This window comes from Sebastes umbrosus, chromosome 6 (assembly GCF_015220745.1).
Source record: "Sebastes umbrosus isolate fSebUmb1 chromosome 6, fSebUmb1.pri, whole genome shotgun sequence".
Lineage (NCBI taxonomy): Eukaryota > Metazoa > Chordata > Actinopteri > Perciformes > Sebastidae > Sebastes > Sebastes umbrosus.
The window spans coordinates 15,466,784-15,489,312 of record NC_051274.1 but is presented as its reverse complement, the minus strand read 5'-3'; the positions used below and the strand labels follow the sequence as shown (position 1 = coordinate 15,489,312).

Here is a 22,529-nt window from a genome sequence, read left to right as displayed (position 1 = left end):
GATGATCACCTGTGCAAAGCCGCAGCTATAGAATAAGACACCCAGTATAAGTGGAGGAGGAGGAGGCGGCGAGGCGGTGTGTGATCGGAGGAGAATCCGATATTCTCCCCACGCAGTCCTTTTCCACAGCCTCCTTGATAAATAATTTGTGTTTAACGCGGCAGCAGCATTTTAACGAGGATACCTGTCACATGTACACTTTGCTCACGACCAGGATGGTTGTTGACTGATGGGATCACACATACGCACACACACCACAGCTTTACTCAAAGGCTCCAGAGAGGCTGTAGTAGATACTGTCGTATCTTTCCTGCGACAGTGCTGTTGAAGTGATGAGAAAGGATGCTCCGCGGACACTGTTCTTGCTGGTATAATAGAGTTTATTACAAACAAGCAACAAATGTCATAACGAACGTCTAGAGCGTCCGGAGGTCTCAAGTCAAATCTGAAAGTCCTGCACTTCGGGGCTCTCGCGCCTCCTTATAATGTGTTCATGTCATGCTACATCTTGAGCTGAGCGCATGACCACGAATGGCTCCTTTGTCCTACATGTATATCCTCCAGCCCCCGGTCATATCATATGATCATATGTCTCCACGCATGCTTCTTACTCATAAGTTTACAATTAGGGGTCTCACTGTTTTGTGCAAGACTTGAAAATATACCACAATACAAATGTAAGCATTGATACACTTGAATGTGATTGTGTTTCGAAATTGTTTCTCCATATAACTACATTTCACTTGTTTGTAACTGCTTATATGAGGATTACGTGGATGCAGATTCACACACACACATACTCAAGACACCCATACCCCCACCGCCAATCTGTGGACCAATAAGAGCGCCGGAAAACGAGTTATCAGTTTAGCATCACTTCTGAGAATGATGGGGAATAAACAGCATTGCTAAGTGTCTCCCTCAGTGCTTGTGTTCAGTTGGTCCAGCGGTTGCCATGGAAACAACTACGACTCAAGCAGCCAGCAGACCCAGTTCAGCCTGCTGGTGTACAGTTTGGTAACCGTTGCTTGCTTCAAGTAAAAAAAAAAAAAAAAAAAAAAAATCAGGTCAAAATTGATTTCTGCTGTTCACTTTCTCCTTCTGAGAAATCTGAAAGCTCGAGGACCTCGGTGTCGGAGGGGTCCGAGCTTTCTAGACACACTGCTGCTCGGATGGATTCGTGCTTTGTTTTTCCTCCCCCCTGCTGTCGAAATGAGACGGTCCATAATTAAACATGGCGATGACAGAGGAGAGGTCATATGAGTGGAGGTGCTGCTGGGGAGTGGAGAGGGAGGGGTGCATATAGGATGTTGTTTGCCATGTTGTGTGGTTCAGTTAAGCTTATCTCTGGTCGACTGTGCATGTGTGTAGCCCCCCAGTACAGGGTGTGCTTTTAGGCCTCGAAGATTTTAAAGAAATCTCTCTGGCTTGAGTAATTGACCTTGTATGGTTCTGTTATTTCTACGAGTTTCTTTTTCTGGCACAGATCATTGTTTTTAATGCTAATTACAACTCCTTTACATTCCTGTAAGGTTGACATAACTCCTTTAAGAGGCTTTTTGTTTAATCACAGTAGTAATCCATGAACCTATTGTCCGTCCGCTGCACGTTAAAGCAGCAGTGGGTAGAAATGGAGCAAATATGATTAAAAAAAGTTATTTTATATAAAACAGTAACTTTATCCTGACAGTAGAGCATGAGACAGGTAATCTGAAAAAAAATATCATGTACCTCTGTGTCTTCTGGTGCTCCTAATGGCATCTGTAAGATTTCACAGACTGGAGGAAAACAACCAATCAAAGTCGAGCTGGAGCCTGCCGTCTCTGAGCAGCTGTCAACCACTCGCGAACTCCAACTAAACAGTACACTACAAGATGTTTCTGAAAACATTTGAGGCAAGAAATAGGCATCACAGTAACAGAATATTGATTCGTATTTGATCAGCGTTGCCTAGTTTGACCGTTTGATCGGACTGACAGCTGCCTCTGTTGAATGAACAGCCAATAGGAACGTTCTCTCTCTGAAATGACCTGTGATTGGCCAAAGTCTCCCGTCACGGGCTAGATTATTTAAAGCCTGAAAACAGAGCCATGAGGAGGTGCAAAAAGTCTAGTTTTCTCTCAGAGCACTTGAATTACAATATGCTGAAAGGTTATTATGGAATTTTTGCCCAATGATGCCAAAAATATACTGCCTACTGCAGGATTAAGGCGTCCTTGCAGGGGTCCCGTGCGTTCCAGAAAAACTTGGTGATATTGTGAAAAAAAGGTTTTAGTTTTCTCAAGCTCCTGTTTTTTTTAATGCAGATTTTATTGTTCTTTAAATAAAAACAGTTTTGCAACTCCTATGCCAAAATACTTTAATAGTCACACTCTCTCCACAGAAGTCACACCCGCCTGGTTGCCAGCAGAAATGTGTGTGGTGTGTAGTTGTTCAGTGTTAGGACCCCCGGCATGTCCCTGTCCATGTTTACAGAAACAGGACTGAGGAAAAAGGAGTTTGGTCAGTTTGATCAGGGTAACTAGCTTCTTTACATTTCAAGTAATTCTTCCAGACAAGGGAAGTGCATTATTTATATGGTCTTGTGTTTCAGTGCCTCTAATACTCAAAGATGTCTAAAACAGGAAATGCAGAAAAGTCAACAAATAGAACTATTTATGGAAATCTTCAGTCATACTTTTATGTTGATAGATAAGAAAAAAAATGTTTCTTCACAAATACAAGTGGTGACAGGGGAAAAGAGAATCAGTGTTTTTTTGTTTTTTTAGCTTAAAAAAAACATGTTTGTTGCAATAAAATATATTGTGACTGTCTTTCTGAATAGATTGCACTTTGGGGAGCAGTAACAATCGCCAAAACATTTGCACCATTTCCTGTTTTAAAGGAACATATCAGCCACCCACTTCCTGCTCTTTTGTTATGTATCACACTTTTGTTTAGACTCATATTTTGTATTTAAAATCCACAACAAATACAGTACTTCCTCCACAGATTGAAAGAGTCCATCTGCTAATGTAGTCTACAGTAAACTGAATCTACTATTACTTACTACAAAGCTCTGTGTAGATCATTTCTGGATGTCAGACTGAGGCTATGTCCGAAATCACTCTGTATATACTCTAAACTGCACTATTCGCTGTCTGTCTTAGTGTGAAATGTATGCTCCATATAGTGCCTTTAAATATTCCCATGATGGAATGAAAAAAACTATAGTACTTCCTGTTAACAATCACACAATGTAAAAGCTCAATTTACTGCTCATTATGGAGTAAACTATCATACAGAGTGAACTATTGAGTGTTTATTACAGGAAACAGTGAATGAGGGGAGGATTTTGGACACAGATCTGAGCAGTCCATATTAACCTTTTTTTTGTTTTTTTTCTTTACCACAAATAGATAGAAACAAGGATCCGTGGACTGGACTTTGTCACAATCTGTCCATGTAAAGGAGGACATATATCCATGATATTTACACAAGTCAACATTTCCCTTTTTTTTTTTTTTTCCCCCCTGTTATACATTTCACTGCACATCCTGTATGAGTACGTGACAAATAAAACTCTTGAATCTTGAATCTTATGCGTGCATGTGAAGATCTATGGTGGTATACCACAGTCTGCATTTATATTTTAAGAGCAAGTAAGATGTAAATCAAAAGAGACTTGCTATTCGCTGTGATGGAAACAAAAATATAAGTGAAATTGAAGTGAAACTATATGTTGGAGCAAAAATGATTACATGTTACGTCACACTGGTGCAGTTTTGTTTAGAGGACACTGTTTCATGTCAGTTGCAACGATGACAGATTTTAGAAACTAAGAATACCCTTAAACAGTTTGATTGATGTTTTCCTGGAAAATATTTTCCTGAGAAAGGACAAAACTCTTCCCTGCTGTTCATCACAAATTACATAAATGACAAGACTGTACAGGTGATTGTGCTCCAAAATATCCTTTCATCCGCAGCTTAAAAGATTATTTTTCCACTGTAAGACACAAATGTTTGATTGTAGTGCGTCTCAGTTAGTCGACGCTCACCTCCAGACAGTGTACAGACCACCCGGCAGAGTGAGCAGGCGGGGCTCCGCTCTTTATCTGTTGATGTGGTTCTGGTCATTTCAGATAAGGGCAGTGCGAGCTGTGTGTAGACATGAGGCTCAGGCTGAGTACACAAACCCAGCAGCTGCCTGGCACCGCACACACACAGACTCTTTCACAAAAGGCTAAAAGTGACAGCGAGCGCGAGTCGGAGCGGGAGGAGGCAGGAAAAAATAAATGAAATGAAAGAATATGGAAATAAATAACCGACCGCTCTCGAGGAAAGATAAGGGGCAACCTACGGGGGAGACTCTTGTGTTTTGTCACGAGTAAAGAACCGTCATTGTGTTTGGGGTGCTGGAGTGTGTTTTACAGAGCCTGATCTAACACAGATGTTCTAAGGAGTTCCAGATGCTCCTCAAAGGCCGATGAGCTTTGACTTGTACTCTCGCTGGCCCCGTTTCAACAACAATATCCCATCAGTCATTGCTCCCTCTGGGAAAAGCTCTTATAAATTTAGAGTCTTGTTCTTCACACAGTTTTCTGTATGTGAGCATGAAATATTGTCCTCAGTGTATTTAAGTGACCCCAGGAGTCCAAGACGGCTCCAAGTAAAAGCAGCGCAGAGAGGATTAGCTGATTAATTGACAGAACAGCGACTGTCCAATCACAGCTTAGCAACCGTAACTTGGCAAAGTTTTGGATGTCTCCACATGTTGAAGACGTGTGCATAGGACGTTTAGTATGAGTGATAATTGGCATTTAAAGATTTTTGAAGATGTTAAAAACACAAGAACAAAAGTGTAAACAGTATTTGTCTCATTTTATCATTTTGGAAATGTCCCAATCTGTCCACTCATTAGAGTCCAATCTTCAAAACACTGTCAGATATTTTCAAAATGGTAATTCAGCCAGATCCTATGATAGCTATTGTTGGCATAGTAGGAGAGAACAGTAAAATTTGAGAAATTAAGATTCACAATACATGCATCCTGAATGTTACTCTAAAGGGAGTAAGTCACATTTATTTATTATCTTGTATCTGTTTCTGTCATTGTAGCCCGTCACAGTGAGATAAGCCTTTGGCCTGTACTTTGTGCAACTGCCTGTTTGTTAATATGTCTGCGTATGTTTTTCTTTTTCTACATTGTCTTGCCTGACTACCATTTCCAGAGGCATCATGTTTTCTTGTGAACTCAATACCTCAGGGACGCCCAAAGGGAATTTCTTCAAATTTGGCACAAACGTCCACTTGGACTCAAGGATGAACTTATTTTATATATATATATATATATATATATACTGTATATATATACATTATTAACTATATATGTGACATTTGACATATTATATTTATTGCTCGTGAAAACAATTTGTAAGGGACAAACCAGAGTGAGAACACACTGAGAATACAGCATGTTCTGACTGTGGTATGTCGGCATAATGAGCCTGTAAAGACAAAGTCATCTACTCACCTACTACACCCCCTCCCTCCTCAGCCGGTCCCCACGCTGCACCCTCCCTGAACCAACCTGGGTGGGGGACGGCAGGTCATTGGAGGGAGGCTGTGGAATGTGGGTGATAGTTGCTACAGACGTAGGCAAAATTGTTGGTACTCTTCCGTTAAAGAAAGAAAAACCCACAAAGGTCACTGAAATAACTTGAAACTGAGAAAAGTAATAATAAATAAAAATTTATTGAAAATTAACTAATGAAAATGAGACATTGCTTTTGAATTTTGGTTCAACAGAATCATTTTAAAAAATAAACTAATGAAACTGGCCTGGACAAAAATGATGGTACTCTTAACTTAATATTTAGTTGCACAACCTTTTGAGGCAATCACTGCAAACAAGCGATTTCTGTAACTCTCAATGAGACTTCTGCACCTGTCGACAGGTATGTTGGCCCACTCCTCTTGAGCAAACTGCTCTAGCTGTCTCAGGTTTGAAGGGTGCCTTTTCCAGATTGCATGTTTCAGCTCCTTCCACAGATGTTCAATAGGATTTAGATCAGGGCTCATAGAAGGCCACTTCAGAATAGTCCAATGTTTTGTTCTTAGCCAGTCTTGGGTGTTTTTAGCTGTGTTTTGGGTCATTATCCTGTTTGAGGACCCATGACCTGCGACGGAGACCAAGCTTTCTGACACTGGGCAGCACATTTCGCTCCAGAATGCCTTGATAGTCTTGAGATTTCATTGTACCCTGCACAGATTCAAGACACCCTGTGCCAGATGCAACAAAGCAGCCCCAGAACATAACCGAGCCTCCTCCATGTTTCACATTAGGTACAGTGTTCTTTTCTTTGTATGCTTCATTTTTGCGTCTGTAAACATAGAGCTGATGTGACTTGCCAAAAAGCTCCAGTTTTGTCTCATCTGTCCAAAGGACATTCTCCCAGAAGCTTTGTGGCTTGTCAATATGTATTTTGGCATATTCCAGTCTCGCTTTTTTATGATTTGCTTTCAACAGTGGTGTCCTCCTCGGTCGTCTTCCATTAAGTCCACTTTGGCTCAAACAGCGACGGATGGTGCGATCTGACACTGATGTACCTTGACCTTGGAGTTCACCTCTAATCTCTTTGGAAGTTGTTCTGGGCTCTTTGGTTACCATTCGTATTATCCGTCTCTTCAATTTGTCATCAATTTTCCTCTTGCGGCCACGTCCAGGGAGGTTGGCTACAGTCCCATGGACCTTAAACTTCTGAATAATATGTGCAGCTGTAGTCACAGGAACATCAAGCTGCTTGGAGATGGTCTTATAGCCTTTACCTTTAACATGCTTGTCTATAATGTTCTTTCTGATCTCCTGAGACAACTCTCTCCTTAGCTTTCTGTGGTCCATGTTCAGTATGGTACACACCATGATACCAAACAGCACAGTGACTACTTTTCACCCTTTAAATAGGCAGACTGACTGATTACAAGTTTGAAGACACCTGTGATGCTATTTACAGGACACACCTTAGTTTAATATGTCCCTATGGTCAAATTATTTTCAATCTTTTCTAGGGCTACCATCATTTTTGTCCAGGCCAGTTTCATCAGTTTGTTTTTTAAAATGATTCTGTTGAACCACAATTCAAAAGCAACAGCTGATTTTCATTAGTTAATTTTCAGTAAATTTTTATTTATTATTACTTTTGTCAGTTTCAAGTTATTTCAGTGACTATTGTGGGGTTTTCTTTCTTTAACGGAAGAGTACCAACAATTTTGCCTACGTCTGTAAGTGAAAGCTGCGCTGCCATCTCTGATAATTCACAGCCTCCGTGGGTGTGAGTCTCGGGCCAACACTAAGCAGAACCTTTCACAAGACTGAGAAAGAAGCACAGAGAGAGAGACTCTTCAACAACATTGAGTTATATATATATAAAATCACCACCATCGTCACATCTCCATCTTCCACGCATAAGAGGTCTGTAATGACTGCTGGCTTCAGAATGAGCTCTCTAACGGGAATATTAAATCTGGAAAGTGAACATAATACCTGCATTAACATTATAGCACAGCTTGTTTCTGCATATCAACAACTTCTAAACTGACTGACGAGACAAAGCTTGTGTGTGGGGAAAATGGATCTGATTAAAGGGATTTAAAGTGTAAATTGCATGTCCTGAAAGAGCTTTTGGTCTGCAAATTCATTTCATTTGAAGCCTCTGAACTTTCCATTCTGACTTGTAAGGGCTCTGAGTAAATGAAGCGGTACAGTAGTAATACCAGGTGTCTGTGTAAAATGTTTAGATCTTCCCTGACCTTTTTAATTTTATGCATTTGCATGTATGCACACACACGTACACACCTTCCTGTGATCAGTGTTGGGTGTTGGCTGAGTATTGTTAAGTGGGATGGAGAGCAGGATGTGGGAATTAAAGGAGGGGTCGGGTCACCTACTGCTGTGTGAACATGCTGAGAAAAAAGAAAAGAGACACTCAGCTGACATTCTGCAAGAAGCACTGTGTGTGCACTATCCGGAAACCTCAGCCAGTTTGATTAAGATTGTTTGGTTTGAAATGGAATTGGCTTGTGAGTGCTGACTATTAGTCACATCCTACTGTCTGTTTTGGAGAGGCTTGTTTAATTACTTCATTGCACAGACAGACTATTTTTGCTTTTCCTGTTGATCAGTTTTCCTTTATGTTGACCCTTTAACCTGCAATAACAGATATTTTTAAAGGGCCACTTGGAGGCAGTGGAAACAAAGTTGAGAACACAACACTGACATATAATCAACTTTAGTTGGTTTGGTGTTAGCAAACAGTTGCTTATTTACACATACAGTTATGGAGCAACATTAGCTTTCATTTGGAGTCGTGTTTCTAGTAGGGCTGTCAAAGTGAACGTGATACACTTGTATCGTGCACTTGTGATTTAAGCATATTTTTTATGCTAAATGCAGTACCTGTGAGGGTTTCTGGGCAATATTTGTCATTGTTTTGTGTTGTTAAGTGATTTCTAATAAAAATTAAATACATACATTTGCATAAAGCAAGCATATTTGCCCACTCCCATGTTGATAAGCGTATTAAATACTTGACAAATCTCCCTTTAAGGTACATATTGAACAGATAAAAAATGTGCAATTAATTTGTGATTAATCACGGTTCACTATGGACAATCATGCATTAATCAGGATTAAATATTTTAATTGATTGACAGCCCTAGTTTTTGGACATTTCGCATATTTAAGTCCAATATTCTCTCTTTTAGCTCTGTTTTTGGTCTCCACCAACTCCTGAGAAAATATCTGTCTCTTTAGTTGTTAAATGCTTCACTGTGTTCACAAGCTAGTCGCTAACTTATGAGAGCGGTGAGAGTGAATCACAAACGTAAAATTGTGGGTCAGAAAACCAAAACAATGAGCTAAAAGATGCTCTGAATTGGGTGATAATGCTCTGTGGGTTCATCGCTACGGCCCCTTTCACATACAAGTCGCCATGCGATCCATTGTTGATAAAAATATTGACTATATCTGTTTTAAATAATCTTATGTAAGTACGTTACATTTGTGTCTGTCTTGTAGGTTGCTGTTAAATGTCCCATTTGTCCACGTCCTCTCACATTGCTCTCTCCTTCTCACATAATACTCTTTCCCAGTCTGAAAAGGGGCCTGATGGCCTTAAAAGTCAATGTTTATAGACTCACTGTCAGGACCAGAGACTTCCTGCTAAAGTAAATGGCTGCTAAAATCCATCATAAAGGAGGAGAAAAATTATAAATAAAGTTTCTGAATGTTCCATTAGCGCCCCTCTCATCCTCGTCTGCTCGTCCAACTCTGAGACAGTAGCTTCAGAGCGGTTTCGTGAGGTGTAGGGTGGTGGTGAGTGTTGTGTTTGGATGAGGAAGGAGGGTGCAGTGTTGCTGCTGAGGCATTTGGTGGATATCGTTGTTGCATTTGCCACTTCTTTGTTTAGACACCTGTATTTTCGTTTTACACCACCACCAGCTATGCTAGCGGCGTGGCTCTGGGGATGTTGGTCCACCACTTTGGTTCAGACTGAAATATCTCAATTGTTGGGTGGATTGCTCTGAAATTCTGTAAATACATTCAAGGTCCCCGGAGGGTGTATCTTACTGGTTTTGGTAATCCCTGACTTTTTTTCTAGCACCACCATGAGGTTGACATTTGTGGTTTTGACTATTGCCATGAAATTTTTACAAACCTTCATGTCGCCCTCAGGATGAATTGCAGTCACTTTGGTGATCCTCGGACTTTTCCTCTCGCACCATCAATGCCATTAACATTTTTTTGGTTTGTCCAATACTTTGGTTTATGACCAAATACATGCAAAACTCATTCCCATCAGCCTCAGCTGTACTTTGTGTTTTGTGGTAACTAGCAAGTGTCAACATGCTAACACACTAAACTAAGATGATGGACATGATAAACATTATACCTGCTAAATATCAACATAGAATAGAATAGAATAGAAAGCTTTATTGTCATCGTATTAAATACAACGAGATTCACAGTTACCACTTCTAGTCAGTGCTTTAAAACAAATACTTGACAAGACTAAACGTGGCAGATAAAACATATAACAGGTAAAACACACACAGTTATAAAGCAAATAAAACAGGTAAAGTAGATGTAATAAATAAATATAAACAGAAGTGTTACACTAGTAGTATAAAATATAAAAATAGATGTAATGTAAACAGAGGTAATTGCACTTGTAAAACAGGTAGGGTAGATGTAATAAATAAATAAATGTAAACAAAGTTGCACTTTAGGTGTATATTGCATCAACGATATTGCACAGACAAATGTAGCTTTGTCTTTGGGAACATTTAGCTCAAAGCACAGCTGTGCCGAAGAGCAGCCCCACAGTTAGGCTGCATTCACACCAGATCAGGCGTTGCGACTATTTGCCGCAGGGTTGTGCGGCGGTGTGGGAGAGTCACTTTAATGGCACATTAACTGCAACAAATCACGTCTTTTGTTCCTTTCATGTCTGGGTTGTACAGCTCTGGATCGCCGGTTCTGTCATTGGCAGTGTGACGTCAGGTTGCGTTTCTTGAAAAGTTGATTCTGTTTCTACCTTTCCGCCACAGGCCGCTATGGTTTTTTATGGCACCCCCTGTGGCCGCCGCAGCCCAAAACGCACTACCCCCATTAAAAATGAATAGGAAGACTTGCCTTTTTGCACTGCCTGATCTGGTTTGAATGCAGCCTTAGCCTTGTTTCAGCATAATTATAAGATACCAAGTCATTTCACGTACACTCTAAATAAAGTATCTCATAATAGTATCTTATGATTATGAGGAATAAAAAGTTACATCAGGCCATAAGGGGTTGGATTTTATTTGTGGCAGAATTGAACTTCCATAATGTTTCAGTTAAAGTAGCCTTACAATATGTTAAACTAATATACCCACAGTGATCGATTGAGTGAGTGCCACAAACACAGCTCACACATTCTTATTCTCATAATTCATATGAGAATTATGCAATTGTTAACCCCTTAACATCCAGTTTTCCACTTTAATCCCCCCCTTAAGTAGCTTTAAGGTTGTTAAAATCATCTTAGTTCACACTATCTGAGACAGTGTCACATATATTTCTGCATCAGCTCGTTCCAGCTCTTCATTGAAGCTATATGATGTTTACACTGAGGGAAATATTCAAACTTAAGACTGCAGGACTTTTACAGCTGCACCATTCCATCAAATGGTAATATTTTTGATTTATGCACATTTCCCCAAAATTCATTCACATGTATTTGTTATCTCTGTAAACTTTGGGATCCCCCATGATGGTTTAAAATACCTTTTTTATTCTTTAACACTCTAAATATCACAGATCATATCTCACAGTTTTCCTAACACCTACTTTATTACAGTAATTAAAATGTACTTTTAAATGTATGTTAGAGTTTTTTAACTTCATTGTGGGGGTATTTCAGGTATGCAGTGTACTTGTTAAGCACAGAGGTGGTCATTTATTCAGCAATGCATCCATAGAGCCATGTTGATCATTTATTGATTAAGCCTGCACATCCTCCCTAAGCTGTTCGGGGGCTTTCTGTAGGAAAATACATTTTAATCTATGTTGTGTGTACTGTTGTTTTGCCTGTCCTGTCTAGATCAGAGCAGCTCTTACATAATGCTATTTTGATATCCCGGGATTAAGCTGAGGTCCTTTCTACAGACTGGCTGGCTGCTTCCATCATGTTACCCTTCTCCACCCACCTCCCGGGGAAATGACGACTGCTTTTATGGCAAAAAAACAAACTATGTGATGTTACAGTGACGTGATGTTCAATTCCCGGTTTATTTTTGTCTCCACAAACTGAACATAACCCTTTTAGTAGGGCCGTAATCATATTGGTAACTCAGTCATGAACTCTACCTGACAGAGGGAGTGAGCAATGCAGATCATAATGCGTAGCGGTATGATTATAATGGTGCTGGACCAAACCGGAGGAACAGGAGAGAGGCTGGGCAGGATAAGGTAATAAGTGATGAGTTTAGACAAATGAGTGTGTTGTTGAGCTCAGAGGAGCAGGTGCCGCGGCCCTGCACCGGGAGCATGTACAGGTAGCAGGTAAACGCTGCCAAGCAGAGCTCCTAAAGAGGCGGAGTGCTGTTGCGTAAACACAGGACCTTACTGTGTACTCTGTAAACCCACTAGCCCTTGCCCTCTTGAGAAAAGCAAGCAATTAGTTTGAGCCTGTGAGCTCAGACGCATGGAGTGTGATACGCATGTTAAGTGAATCTCAACAGATAAATACTTACAGTAGCTGCAGCTCGTTGCATTTGGAGAGAAAACACACAAAGTCTGCACACAGACGTATAGACTGACGGGAGGCCTTCACCTGCAAACACACATCGCGCTGCTGCAGGTTTCACTTTTGTCTCATGGCTGTTTTTGCTTGATCAGTGAGAGTAATGTAAACAGAGCTGAGCGCTCCGAGCCATCTGCCTAATGTCACTGTGGCCCATATCTGTCCTGCTCTCTCTCTTTCTCTCTCTGAACATCTCACTCGTACTCTTCTCACTCTTGTCATGCTCACATTCAGTCTTTTTCCTTCCTCATCCTGCTCCTTTCCACTTATTTCCTTCCTATACCCTCAACATCTGTCAGTCTTCCATGTTATCTGTGTTGTCCATTATGCTGCTGCTGCTGGTCTATTTTTGACCCCACGCCTTGTTTGCTTTCTTTTTGAACTCATCTTTCCATTACCCATCTGTTTCTATTCTTGTACTCTGTAAACTATGTCACCTTAGGTCACCTTTATCCTCTGTTATTCTCATTAGTCCTTTTGTAGCCACTGTGTACACTGTATATTTGCATTAATGCATGCTCTTCTGTTTACATGTACATTTCTTTTGATTTAATATTAGAACAGGAAGTTTGCACCAGGTTTTTTTTTATCATCTCTTGTTCTACCGTAAACAACAGTAATATTTGACTTCACTAGTGACTTCACTACGGCATAATAAAATAAAAGTGCAGGAAATCCACTGAATAAACAAGGTTCAAACACAATGTGGAGCAGAAGCTTATGTTAAGATACACACAGATCAATTCAAAGCTGAAGGCTCGTTATTGTGAAATATAACATTTAGACTGCTTTCATACACCTTTGGATAAACTTTCCGGGGAAATTTCAAAAAGTAAAGGAAGCATGGTGATCAAACACGAATTGCTGAGGAAGAACAATCTATCTTAACAATGAAAGGTACTTAAGGGACCCAAAGTGACCTGGATCATGCTGAATAAGGGTGTTAAAAATAATTCTGGAAACCAAGTTGGATTGTTTTGATAAAAGCAGAAGAAAAAAAAGGTTGTTTTTGTTAGGCCTGTCAAAAATGTTTGAAGTATTGTACATTCAACATGGGCTACTTGAGATAACTTAACTTTTCTCCAGACCGGTCTTTGGGGCTGGAAAAAGAGAATAGTTTCCGACAACCAATTAGACTTGTTCTGTTACATTTCTCAATTTCAGAGGTCTTACTGTGTTTTCTTTATTATTTAAATGTGTTATTAAAGCATCAACAGTTCTCTCCTGTATTCACCTTTCTAATTCTATATCTAGATGTTTTTAACAAAACCCCTAAATTGATATTTCTGATTTAAAAATACGTTGATATGAAACATTTTAATGAATTTAAAATGTAAGTATTCCTGTTGCATTTCTGCCGGAAATGCATATTTTAAAATAAATAACAAACAAACCATAATTTTATGCCAGATACCGCAACGATTTGTGATGAAACAGTTTGGGAATAATATGTGGAGCTTTTAAAGGTGTTCTAAACAATATTCAGGGCATTAATATAGCAGTAAACATCTATTTGTTATGTAAAGATATAGAGGAGTAATGTCTACTTGAGCAGAGAATGAACTCTCTCCCTCCGTTGTAATCTGAGCTCTGTGCGTTGTTAACATAGCCGGGCCGGCCATGCTGCTTTTAGTGCATGTTAATGCACGTGAACGTGTCCCACTGGGTAGCTCAGGGCCGCCGCTCTGCACTACTCTCATAAGGCGGTTACAGCTGATCATCGCAGAAGCGTAGCACCCACCCTCTAATCTTCAATGATTTATGTTGTGAGTGTGGTTTAAAGGACATTTGGTTCTTAAGTTCTAATAAAAAAAACAACAACAAACACTTCTCAAAGGTCTGATGTTAATAATATACAGTATAATAGCATGTGCTGTCAGTTCAGTTACTTTATCAGATAGTGAATGTTGTTGTATTAGAAGTATTATGCTGCAATGATTTAAACATCTGTCCAGATTTGGAACATTTAGAATATTAATACTGGAAATTGTATATGTATTTATATCAAGAGTTATTACTATTGATTATAGCTAATATATGAATTCTGCACATAACATGTTACATGAAAGTGGTGAAGATCCTTTTAGACTAGATTTAGAGTTCTTTGGATGAGACTACGTGAATCCCCTCCACATAAATAAATGAACCTGTATTCACTTGATTAACAAACATTGTGATTGTGGTTGTGATCGTAGCTTTACCAGAACCCCTTGGCCTTTTGTGTATTTCCATTTTCACCCAGGAGATGTCAGTGTGTAAAAGATTCTGGCCACACACTGTTTAAGTATTGATCATAACTACTTGAGAAAGAAAAGAAGTACAAAATATTTTCTTTGGAAACTGATCTTATGGGATATCTGCAGGGTAAAATAGCAAAACCTTGTTTGAATTAAGGCTTCAAACCTTTTTCTTTGTTTCTTATTGGTGTTTGATACAGGGTGTATCATTTCTGCACAACTCAACTCAGTGTAATCATTGAGTATTGTGAGTTCAATAGGTTAATCACAAAGATTTGTGAAAGACAAAGCTAATTTAAACTGGTGTGTTTAAAAGAATGTGAATCATATTTTATATTTATAGAAAGCTTTGACCCAAATATTTGGATAAACATGTTTCTGTTTCATTTCACTCACTGATCTACAGCCGAAAACATCCTCTGAATAAAAATGAAAAGTGAGATTGGGCTAACAAAATCTTGGTAGAAGTCTGTGTCAGACTGTACGATATCAATTTGAGTTATGTCAAATTGTGCGATGCCTGTGTGGTGAATCGTAGCGCTATTATGTTGAGAGCAGAAGCACGTTGTCAGCTTGCATTATCCACCTGAAAATGCAGCAAAGCAATAAACCATGTTTGGCCAAAATGCCACAAACTATTTTTCGTTTTGCCTTCATCATTTTGATTTCTATGTTCACCCCATAAAATATTCAAAATGTCCCTTGAGAAATGTTATACCAACCAGTGTATTCTCCGTCATTTTATGTTTTATTCTGATTGGTTGGTTTATAGACGTGGGCAGGAGCTGCAGTCACATTGTGAGAATTTGGTCAAATCAGCCAAGTTTCTCTCAGGATTGTCAACTTTCGTCTCAGACAGCCCAAAATCAGAGTGTGTGGAGGGGCCTTAATGCACGTATACAGTTTGTCTTGAGTCTCTTGAGAGAGATGGGGAACAGAAATGTTTGCGAAAAGATAATCAATAATGTAACCCTTACAAAGAGTGCAATAAAACCCCATCACCAGTTCATGTTTTTATGTCTTTTTGTAAAGGTTTTCCCGTAAAGTCGAGCACTTGAGTTGTACTGTATCTCTATCAATCTATCTATCTTACTGTCAATGAAACCAGTTTTACTATGATTTAAGGTTGAATCCACAAAAACAAATTACATCCTGACTTTTTTTCAAATATTTATTTATACAATTTAAACGTGTTCATCTTGTGTGCTTTTGTTTCTCAGTAATGACTGAAGTTTTGATTCATGAAACCATTTTGTCCCAAAAGCAATAACAACAACACTGGTACATGAGAAATGAATGTGTAGTCTGATGAGAAAGTACTATCGGTGTTTTATTTTATGAGAATATTGCAGAATATTACACCTGCTTACCTTTATGCTTAAATCATGATCCAATCACTCCCTGAGTTACCTCTGCAGGATTAGCAGTATCCTCCTTCCGGCCTTATATCTTAAGCTTGACGACCTCTTCCCTCTCTCCTCTCTTGTATCTCCAGGTGAGCGCTAATGTCCTGATCTTCCTGTGCACTAACATCATCGGTATCTGTACCCACTACCCCGCTGAGGTTTCTCAGAGACAAGCCTTCCAGGAGACCAGAGGATACATCCAGGCCAGACTACATCTGCAGAGGGAGAATCAACAACAGGTAGGCCTGCACACACACACATGCATATATACACATCTGTCTATGTATATACAGTGTAACCATGTTGGCCAGAATATAAGACCTATTTCCAACACTTATTTTTGGAAAAAGTCCTCAACCTTGACGCCTTTTCTCTCGTAAAAATAAATAAATAATAATCCCACATTTGTGCAGTAGGGTTTTCAAGTGCAGCTAATTCTTCACATCAGTCTCATATACACTCTCCTGTTGGGCTCTTGGAGGCCGTTACTGGCAGTTGTCTGTTTGAGAGATGATCCGGTCCCTGGTCCAGTTTCTGCAGGAAAGACATCAGGAATTTGTTTCCTTCCTGGCAGCAAAACATGAGCACAAGCAGTCAGAAACTCTCATAGTTTGAACTGGATTAACTCTAAAATACACACTATAAAAGGACTTGAATTAATTTGCTAGCCTAGCAACATGAAGGCTACAAACAACCCTTAATGCAACACACTCCGTATTAACGGAATAGTTTGGGTGTTACAGTAGATGACGGTCGGCATGCTCCCGCGAAGTGCAGCCAAACAAAAGTTGGGAAAAGTTTAGCTTTTAGTGGCGAAATGCGAGCAGAGAGGACCTGCAGACAATCAGTAAACAGATCCTGTGACTCCTGTGTTGACCGACATTACAAAGAATTTCTTCCCACCTGAAACAATATCAGTTTAAGTGAACGTTATATTTAGAATATTTAACTTTAATACATAACATGTTCGTGAATATGATTTGTGCCTGAGCCACGTCAGATCGACTTTCATTAGCAATCACGGCGTCATCAAAATCTGTCTTTTGTTATTGTTTTGATTGAGAGACTCCTAGCGGCAGAAATTACATACTGTGCATTTAAGTCTTATACATGTTGCCTTGTGACTAAAATAAGAAATACACAGTGCACATAGACAATAATATTGTGAATGACACAATCTTTATTTTATTTCCTTTTTTTGTGTTTTTTTTTCCAGGAACGTCTGTTGCTTTCAGTGTTGCCAAGGCACGTTGCCATGGAGATGAAGGCTGACATCAATGCCAAGAAGGAAGACATGATGTTCCATAAAATCTATATCCAGAAACACGACAATGTCAGGTCAGCCGGGACACTTGGCCTCAGGGCTTGAGTTCATGCTTTATCCATGAATTAAAACTTATCTTACTTTATCAACCCTGTTTTCTGTTATAGTAGTAGTAGTAGTAGTAATATTTGAGTGCATGATATGGTGTACTATGATGTCACGTCATCCTCAAAACCTAAAATATGTGTTGCTTAATCCCATAGAAAACACAAAACAAATTTTTTTTTCCCGTAATTCTTCCTGAGAATGATTCACAACACATTCATACACACACACACACACACACACACACACACACACACACACACACACACACACACGCACACACAAGCGCGCTCACAGAGTCATAAGAGGGTAGAGTGGTTTGGCAGAGTGGAGGCTAATTAACACTAGTGAGGGAATACTTAATCACCAGCAGCCAAGATAAGATAATCCCCAAAGATAGAGAGCTTCAGCACACATTCAATTACAGCACTGAGCAAACAAACTGCACACACACACAAACACACACACACACACACACACACACCCACACACACACAAACACACAAACACACACACACACACTGGCACAGATCTCCTTCAGAAGACTTTAAGGTCAAACTTCCTGCCTCTCTCAAGGTCAGCAGCCCTGATAGTAACATACTGCAACATACTAGTGCTGCTGCTGCTGCTGCGTAGTGATGGAAATATGATCAGTGTCTGTTAGAGTTGCACAGTTGCTAACGCTAAAACTTCCATACTGAACCTAAATGAGGATGCTTGATAAGTTTAGTCAAACATTAATAGTGTTTTATTTTCTGTCTTTTATCTCGTCCTCAGTATTCTGTTTGCAGACATCGAGGGTTTCACCAGCCTGGCCTCTCAGTGCACGGCTCAGGAGCTGGTCATGACACTCAATGAACTCTTTGCCCGTTTCGACAAGCTGGCATCGGTAAGGATCCACAGCGTCATATGTCTGTTGTGTTTTTATGCCTCCAAGCCAGCGACAGCCATAGCCGAAGGAATTACGTTTTCAGGTTGTCCGTACGTACGTACATCCGACCCATTATCGTGAACGCGACATCTCAGGAACGCCGCAAAGGAATTTCTTCAAATTTGCCACAAACGTCCACTTGGACTCAAGGATGAACTGGTTAGATTCTGGCGGTCAAAGGTCACTGTGACCTCACAAATCATGCTTTTGGCCATAACTCAAGAATGAATATGCTAATTATGACAATATCCCACACATGTCTAGCAGGATAAAATGATTAAGTGATGACGTATTGGACAGACATGGATGTAAACTGCAACTTGTTGGCGGATGCATACAAACTAGTCTTAAGGGAGTAATTTGACATTTTGGGACATAGCTTTTGACTTCCTGATAGTCGGATTATGTTACCAGATCCTGGTTTACTGTTTCCCCTCGCCTCCAGTCTTTACACTAGCTAATCTTGGCTGAAGCGTCATTCTGACGACAACAGACAGATATTACAGTTCCCAAAATGTCCAACTATTCCTTTATTTTTTTTTGTCCTTTTAGACACTAACACTTTCATCTTCTGTCGTCCCTTTTCCCTCTCTCTTTCTCAGGAGAATCACTGTCTACGTATTAAAATTTTGGGTGATTGTTACTATTGTGTGTCCGGGCTGCCTGAACCCCGGGCCGACCACGCCCACTGCTGCGTGGAGATGGGCGTCGACATGATAGAGGCGATCTCGTGAGTGGAAATAGTTTTTGCATACGTGTGTTTGTTTCGGAGTTTGTTTGGTGTCTTGTGCAAAGATTTGTCCTCCCGCTGCGGAGGAGATGCTGATCTCCTGGGCTGTGTGTCTGCAGGCTGGTGCGCGAGGTGACGGGGGTCAACGTTAACATGCGCGTTGGGATCCACAGCGGGCGTGTGCACTGCGGCGTGCTGGGACTCAGGAAGTGGCAGTTTGACGTGTGGTCAAATGATGTCACGCTGGCCAATCACATGGAGGCGGGAGGCAAAGCAGGGTGAGGGAAATAAACACAGGTTCACACATACATGTACAGTTTACTTTTATAAAAATGATCACAGGGTACAATAGCTGTAAACACCATTTACTGGTGGTGAACAGTATTTCCTTTATTTGATAAAAACATGTTTACAAAGACACTTTAAGATTCTTTATAACCGATAAAGTGAAGGAAGTTCACTTAAAATGCTGCATAACTTTTTTTGACTAATTTATTATTAAATATAGAGATAATAAAGATACTTCTCTGTATTCGAAAAGCACAAAAAAATATAATTGATGTAATTCCTAGTCTTTGTGTCTTTCTGTAGGCGGATCCACGTCACTGAGGCCACTTTGCAGTATCTTAACGGAGACTATGAGGTGGAACCAGGTTTTGGAGGTGAGAGGAACGCGTATCTGAAGGAGAACAGCATTGAGACCTTCCTGGTTCTCGGCTGCAGCCAGAAACGGGTCAGTGCACAAAAACACACACCGCTTAATAAAGATATAACACGTTTATTATGGCATCTTGTTGGCATTTTTGCTGTACAAAAATATGCATTTTAATACTTATATTAAATATATTCATAATTGTTTTATTTTGAAATGTTATCCTTTGTATTCCCTTCTTCTAATCCTTATTTTTTAACCTTATTTAAATCATTATTATTATTACTTTTAGCACATACTTTGAGTAGGCCACTCCTGCATTTCACTGCACATATTAATTAGGTCTAGCCTTTTCAACATAAAATAGTGAAAATGATCTTTTGACAGTATATTGACATCATACCAGCAACAGTACTACAGTTTCAATGTCTATATCTGTAGAATATGTCACAGACGTGAAAAAAGTAAAAAAAATTGTTTTAACTCAACACTTCCAGTTTCTTTTTCAAAATAAAAGCCCTCTAGCGTTTTTCTGTGGATAGAATCCCTTCAATTGTTAACACAAGGCTTTTATTCTGAAATATTTGTAGGACAGTGTTGTGGAAAATGCAGTGAATTGCACGGTTCCATAAATGAATAGAATACTGGCTTTTAATTGTGAATTATTATTATTGTTTACAAATGAGCACACGCTTCTTAACCTTCTTTTCTGTCTGAAATAGATATAAATTAAATTTATAATGAAATGAAATGGCAAACTCTATGTAGAAAGAAAGGGCTGGCAGTGACAGACGCATCCCCACTGAGTAACTAAGCTAAGGGTCTAGAAGCTTTAAGCTGGTGGTGTTGAAGTGCAGGTTGGAATAACTGTAACATAAAGAATGGTGAAGGATGCATAATCTAAACAGAGAGAGTGGACAGATTTGTGAATGAAGTAATCTTTCTAGATCCTGAACTGACTGCACACTTCCCCTCGTGGGCGTGATAATAAAATGAAAAAGTGCTCTTCTGGTGTATTTAGTCACTTGTATTGTCATTGACTGTGTTGCATGAGAACAGTTGGTCAAGCCTTCATGTTCTTCCCTCTGAGCAGAAGGAGGAGAAGGCGATGATGGCGAAGATGCAGCGGACGAGAGCCAACTCTAATGAGGGTCTGATGCCTCGCTGGGTCCCCGATAGAACCTTCTCCAGGACCAAAGACTCCAAAGTCTTCAGACAAATGGTGAGAATGAGCAACAATAGACTCCTTCACGGTGATAGCGCCGGGCTGCAGCTTTTCTGAGACAGTCATATTTTGTGTCTCTTTTCTTCTTCAGGGGATTGATGAGACCTCCAGTAAAGACAAGTGAGTACTGACTCTTGATGAGTACTTGTGGTCACGTGACATGTGCTTCACTGGATTTCATTAACAACATTTTATCTTTTTTGCAGCCGTTGTGTTCAGGAGGCCATGAACCCGGAGGACGAGGTGGATGAGTTTCTGGGGCGAGCCATCGATGCTCGCAGCATTGACCAGCTAAGAAAAGACCACGTTAAGAAGTTCCTGCTCACCTTCCAGACATCTAGCCTGGAGAAAAAGGTTCAGACTAAAACCCCTGATTATCATCTGTGCTTCTTCAACTCAAATATAATCAGAGACAGTTCAGTAAAGGAGACGGCGCACTGAGAGTCAGTTTCCTGTATCTGTGTCACGTGGGTTTTGCCGCTGTATCGCCCCTTTAGGAGATTAGCGGCATGTCCTGAGTCTATTAACTCCAATGGGAGAAGTGAACATGAGCACAGATTATGACTGTCTTTCACCCTATAGTCACCAAAGTAAATATTGGAGCATTTTTCACAAGCTTCATATCTTCCGAACATTCTGACATTTTTCAGACGGACAAATCAGGAGAAAATCAACTTTGTTCGAGACCTTTCTCTCTCTCAGCAACACACTCTGGCGAGATCTGGCAGCTAACGTTCACTATCTAATTTTTGTAATGCTAAATATGTCTGTTAGCTGTGTAAATATCTAATGTTAGCAAAAGAAAATATAAATACATTATGCAAATATTATCCAGTCTACTTTCATCCATCCACACAATGTTCACAATACTTCCAAACGAGGAGGGGGGATGGGTGGGGAGAGGCAAACACGCCATGACCACGCCCACTTAGGAGACAGGAAGTGAATACTATTTCAAACAATTGGCGGAGCTTGTAATAAGTCATCTTTGTTATAGAGCATCTTTGATATAATTCATGTATGTATCTGACTCTCTTCTTCTGCTGTTTCCTGTTGCAGTATTCCAAGAAGGTGGACGATCGTTTTGGAGGTTATGTTGCGTGTACTCTACTAGTATTCTGCTTCATATCCTTCATACAGATTGTTATTTTTCCACAGTGAGTACTTCACATTGTTCACAAACTGTAGATCCACCAGTATGTTTTTTAAGGTTGCTTTCACACCTATAGTTTGGTTCACTTGAGTAAAATAAATACATGAATAATTTATTTATTAATTTTATATATATATTTACACACAAAAAATTATTCTCAGAACCATCTCAGAATTATTATTATTATTATTATTATTATTATTATTATTATTATTATTATTATTATTATTATTATTATTATCAGTTACAATGATCCTATAATAATAAACAGACACATAAACATGAAAAAAATGCATCTAACTACTGAATGAAAAATAACATCAGTGATATCGGTATACCATTACAACCCTAGTGTTACGTTTTATTAATGAAATGCTAAAATACAGTCGGACACAAGCTCAACACATCAGCTTTTCACTTTTAGTGAAAGATCTTGCATAAATATACATATGTGTGTTCATCACTTGTATATAAAACATAGAAAAACTAGATCTTAACATTTCA

General features: G+C 39.6%; 1 protein-coding gene across 2 annotated transcripts in view; it reads left to right on the top strand.

Annotated features, from left to right (window-relative positions):
• LOC119489501 (adenylate cyclase type 6-like) overlaps positions 1-22,529 on the top strand; it is a 43,658-nt gene that overhangs the window by 14,066 nt on the left and 7,063 nt on the right. For both annotated transcript variants that reach the window (XM_037772021.1, XM_037772022.1), the window contains exons 4-13: positions 16,055-16,204; positions 17,182-17,303; positions 18,112-18,223; positions 18,868-18,995; positions 19,115-19,273; positions 19,587-19,728; positions 20,741-20,869; positions 20,964-20,992; positions 21,079-21,226; positions 21,932-22,029. In XM_037772021.1, the coding sequence (XP_037627949.1) occupies positions 16,055-16,204; positions 17,182-17,303; positions 18,112-18,223; positions 18,868-18,995; positions 19,115-19,273; positions 19,587-19,728; positions 20,741-20,869; positions 20,964-20,992; positions 21,079-21,226; positions 21,932-22,029 (1,217 nt within the window). The remainder of the gene's footprint in view (positions 1-16,054; positions 16,205-17,181; positions 17,304-18,111; positions 18,224-18,867; positions 18,996-19,114; positions 19,274-19,586; positions 19,729-20,740; positions 20,870-20,963; positions 20,993-21,078; positions 21,227-21,931; positions 22,030-22,529) is intronic.